The 5128-nt window shown below is 41.2% G+C and overlaps 1 protein-coding gene across 1 annotated transcript; it reads left to right on the forward strand.

The window, feature by feature from the left end:
* Positions 1-254: 254 nt before the first annotated feature.
* Positions 255-1552, forward strand: LOC110927620 (serine/threonine-protein kinase-like protein At5g23170). The gene has a single exon (XM_022171140.2). The coding sequence runs from the start codon at positions 311-313 to the stop codon at positions 1271-1273; it is 963 nt and encodes a 320-aa protein (XP_022026832.1). The 5' UTR covers positions 255-310; the 3' UTR covers positions 1274-1552.
* Positions 1553-5128: the final 3576 nt, after the last annotated feature.

Raw genomic sequence — 5128 nt, forward strand, 5'->3', positions numbered from 1 at the left:
AAATGGATAAATATGCTAACTATATAATTTAATAAATATAAAAGCTTATAAAGATTTTTCGGGTCCTTTGAATATTTGGGTCTTAGGCGTCGGCACGGGTTAACCGGCCCAAGAGCTGGCCCTGACAAAATTAATAAAAAAATAAATAAACAATGTATTTATTGATTCTTTCAACGTTGTATGTGGGACTTGTAATATAATTTACTAGTAAGTCTCTTCTTTTCATAAGAATGTTTTTGATGGGGTTTCTCTCTTTTTCAAGGTTATCTATGCATCAAGGCTTGCAAGCATTGAGGCATTATACTTTGAAATGAGAGCAATGAGAGAATTCAAACATGAAGAACTAGTGGAAGCTACCCATAACTACTCAAAGTCTCATCTCATAGGCAAAGGAAGCCATGGGTGCATCTACAAAGCTACCCTGAAAAATGGCCAAACAGTTGCTATAAAAACACCATCTTTAGGGCTTTGCAAGCTAAAAGACACCTCTAAGATTGAAAATGAAGCTCATATATTGTCATCCATATCTTCGAACCGGTTTCTAGTAAACTTGCTTGGAACGAGTCGCAATTCTAGCGGACACATGGTCCTTGTGATGGAGCACATGCCCGGGGGCATGCTTCATGACTTACTACACTTGACCACCACTGGCTCGTCCCCACCACCATCGTGGCGCAAACGAGCCAAAATGGCTTTACAAATAGCCCGTGCAGTACAATTCCTTCATGAATCAATGCCTTTGATCATCCACCGAGATATCAAATCCGAGAACATATTGTTTGACTCAAAGTCAAATGCTCGGTTGGCTGATTTTGGACTGGCGATGTGTTTTACCAGTTATGACCCTCTAAGTCAACTAGTTGTTGACTCAGTGAGCTTACCAGCGGGTACCATTGGATACTTGGATCCTAGTTACACAACCCCGTGTAAGCTAAGCACTAAAATCGACGTGTTTAGTTTTGGGGTAGTGTTGCTGGAGATTGTTAGTGGCACAAAAGCGATTGACGTTTCTAGGGCTCCTGCTTCAATAGTGGAATGGTCAATACGCTTTATGGAAGAAAATCGAATAATGGAAATATGTGACAAAAGGGTCGATATGCCACGACACATGAAGCGTGCTATAGGACATATGCTAGTTTTAGCGATACAATGTGTATCGTCCGATAAGGAATCACGTCCATCGATGACAGAAGTTGTTACCAAAATGGAAAGTTTTACATTTTCGATATGGCAGGACTTGATAGAAAGTCTATTTAACTTAAAGTGTCGATGAAAAGATCGGTTTAAATACGTTCAACATCACCCCTCTGATTCGTGGTGTCACAAACGGAAGTTCTTGCTAAGAGAGTATTAGCAGGTGATCTTTTATTGAACTAATATGAATATATTAATTGTTTGCAACATTTTTTTTGAACCCACCGAGTCAACTCAATACAACTCATTTTCAAGTTTAACTCCTTCAAACTGTTGAGCAAAATTACCCTTGGGGTAGATAGCCGATAGGGTATTATATTTGATTAATCTTTTTAGTAAAACATGAAATAATAGTTCACTTGATGCTCATTGCGTGACTGCATATTTATTTACATAGTATTAAATAGCAACATGTTTGTGCTTTTGGTTGTTGTAAGTTATGCAAAAATGTATTATGTGTTGTTCTTACCTGGAACCGTAGCTTAGAAAGTGGTATATTGCTTTTCCATATTTGAGAGGCGTGAGTTATACCTACTTTGGGTTAAAAAAACACATTCTCAGCTTGACTCTCTAATCTCCTCTTTCTCTCTCTATCATATGCACTCTCCTCCTCTCTAGAGACCTCCGCTCTGTTAACATCGTGGATTGCCACCAGTGTTCACGTAGTCGTTGTCGTGCATACATAATTTTGACGCGAACCGAACTACGACTATGAATGATAGGAAGTAACAATGCGATAAGGATAACTAATCAGTAATCAAACCGATCTAACAATCAATAGAACTCGAGACTCGAATTATGCGAATTGTGGTATTATTGTACGTGTGTGTGTGCCTTATGTGTTACTTGTGCGTGTTTACTTTATGTTTGGTATGGTATTCAAGCAAATCAATCGAAAATCGAATCGAAACTCGAAAAGCAATCGAACTCAACCGAAACCGACATCGAAACGTGACTTATAGAAGATTGTATGTTAGATATAGTGGTTGGGATTAAAAGTAATTTGACTAGGAACTCTATCGTATCCGTATCATCGTCCATCGAAATCGAAACGTCGAAAATCGTCGCAAAATACTCAAAGTGTGTCGCGGATCGAACAGGAGGCAACCTGATCGAACAGGCCAGCCGATCGGCTCGCATCTTGCCAGCCGATCGAGCGGCCCACTCGATCGAAGCTCCTGGCCGATCGGCTGCCACTTTCCTCTTTTGGAAGCCTATAAATAGGGTTGTCCTTGTCTTCATTTCCACTTTTGGAAAGTTCTGACCGGCCAGCTCCTATTCTTCACCTTTTCTCAGATTTCTCTCAATCCCGGTAAGTTTTCACTCTAAATCTTGTACGATCTTGATCATTACTTGATTCTACACCTTTCTATCTTTCAAGACTTGGATTCTAACCGTGAAATCACCAAGATCTAAGTGTTCTTGAGTGATGTCATCATGGTGTTCTTGAAGAACATCATGTTTTGGCCTCATTCAACTATGATTAGCTTAGATCTAACCGATACCCACATAAACAAGTTAAGATCTATCAAAGATCTAAACATCCACAAGTTGTGAAGGATTGAAAGAAGGAATCCCAACTTTCTTTCAACTCTTTTACACTCAATGCCTTCAAACCGATAGAAACGGAGCTTGAACCGGCTGACTAATCATTCAAACAGTTAAAAGGTTCAAGATTCAGGTTCTATGAACAAGGTTCACCGATTTCGGGTTAAACTCTAAACCGACATTCCGAACCGTTCACCGCCCGGACTTAGGTGATTCCTGTCTGAGCCGGAGAGACGGGTAAGAACGAAGGTATCATAGTTCAACTCGTTATCAAACTACCTCGATATAATGACAAGTAACCAGACGACCAAGTGTTAGACGAAAGGCCGACCAGGTCAGACTTGCTGGCCGAACGGCTAGGCTGATCGAACAGCCCAGCCGATCGGACACACCAGCCGATCGACCGGGCCAGCCGATTGGCTAGCACATGGCGTCCCACTTTTCCAAACTTTTGAAGTATAGTATTGACGAAGTAATGTTCGATCGAATAGGTCACTCGATTGGTAAACATTACTGTTCGGATCATGAGATACTATGCTTCAACACTTAATCGTTTTCACAACTCGTTCGTAGTAGGAATGCCAGCCGATCGAACAACCTGTTCGATCGAGTGACATTCAGTTGAGGACTAATTCTGAAGCTCCTAGCCGATCGAGTGAGCTAGCCGATCGAGCGAAGCGCTCGATCGACCGACTTGAAAGGTAGGAGCACTTCAGTGTTCTCAAATGCTGCAACGAAAACTTCAAAAGTTCAAATCCTCAAACACAAACACACCAGAGGAAGAAACAATCCACTCGAATGGTCCAGCCGATCGAGCCTGCCGGCCGATCGAACAAGACTGTCCAACCGGACATACCAGCCGACCGGACAGCCCGTTCGATCGAACCTGCCGTTCGATCGACCAGCCCATTCAATCCATTCACACTTGTTTACTTTTCTGCGTTACTTATCGTTATGCTATCGAACTATTCAGGCTAATCTTACTCTCAGCGCTCCCTTCAATCCACAATCAATCACTGTGAGTATACTCGAACCCTTTTTGCTTTAGCACTTTTGGGTGTTACATACGTTACTTATCAAAATCACAATCGAACACACTATTCAAACTATTTGAACGCTAACCGATTGCATGTATTACGTGATTAAATGTATGCTTGTTGTTATGTTTACACGTGGAAAGCTGTCTACCTGCCTTAGCAACGTAGTACTATAGTTTGGACTCAGCACCCGTTCACACGGGGGTTGTTAAGGACAATCTACTTGCATGATTTACGGTGGTGGTCATGTATTGCGAACTGTCTCGGACAGTCAACCCGCAGTCATTGGTATTGATAGGTCCATGTCGATAATTTACATGCATCATTGCCATCTGTGTACGTGTTGGTTATGCGTAAACTATTCGAACTCTATATGCTATTATCAAACTTGTATACTCACCTTTACATTATACGTATTGACTTTATTTTAACGTATGTGACAGGTGTTTAAGCTGGTAGGATGCTTAGGTGCATGGTGATGAAATCAAGGCTAGGGAGTCTAGAAATAATAAACAATTGTCTGTAATAATAACTGAATCTGAGTTGTCGGAACGGAATTATTTGCCTAGTTGCTTTCTATGATAACTTGTTTATTTATTTGGGACACGGTATGGGATGTGTCATCTAAACTGAATTTATATTATAGTTGTTGTGGAAACTTCTGGACAATCTGTTTCGCTCAGTGTCGCGCCCCGATGATTCCGCCATCGGTTGGGGTGTGACAGATTGGTATCAGAGCCATAACTATAGGGAATTAGGCAGACACGACCTAGTTCGGGTCGCTGTCTTAGAGACCTAGACTATAGTTAGGAACCATCAGACCGAGTTTTTGTGTTTATTCTGCAATTCTTCACTAACACTACACTCGAATTTTCAATCAAAGTCAGGCGATTCAGTTAGGAATAGGTGTGAAAGCCGCAAACTCCTAACCAAACTGCCTGACTTATGCTGATTTTATTCGTTTATTCATGGTTATCTCATTATTTTCACCAACAAACAAGGGAGATTATACCAAATCAGGAGTGAAATCCATATTTTGATGCATAATCTCCTTTATTTTATTAAAAACAAGGAAGAAATTGCCAAGCCAAGGGGTGAAACCCTGACCTTGGCAGTTTGTTCTGGACCTTATTCATCTCACCAAGGCCTCGATGGACTCCAACGACCTGAACTCACAAGTATGACCTAGGGAACGCGTATGGAATGCCCAAGAATCGAGGTAGAAACGCGACCTCTAAAGTCAAAAGTGATGACAAGTCTACTGTGAATAGTCGAGTTGCCTTGGGTAGTCAACGTCTAGTAGCCGCAGACAATCTATCTCTCGATTTTATATGTTTCGATTCTGAGAA

This window comes from Helianthus annuus, chromosome 3 (genome assembly GCF_002127325.2).
Source record: "Helianthus annuus cultivar XRQ/B chromosome 3, HanXRQr2.0-SUNRISE, whole genome shotgun sequence".
NCBI classification, from domain to species: domain Eukaryota; kingdom Viridiplantae; phylum Streptophyta; class Magnoliopsida; order Asterales; family Asteraceae; genus Helianthus; species Helianthus annuus.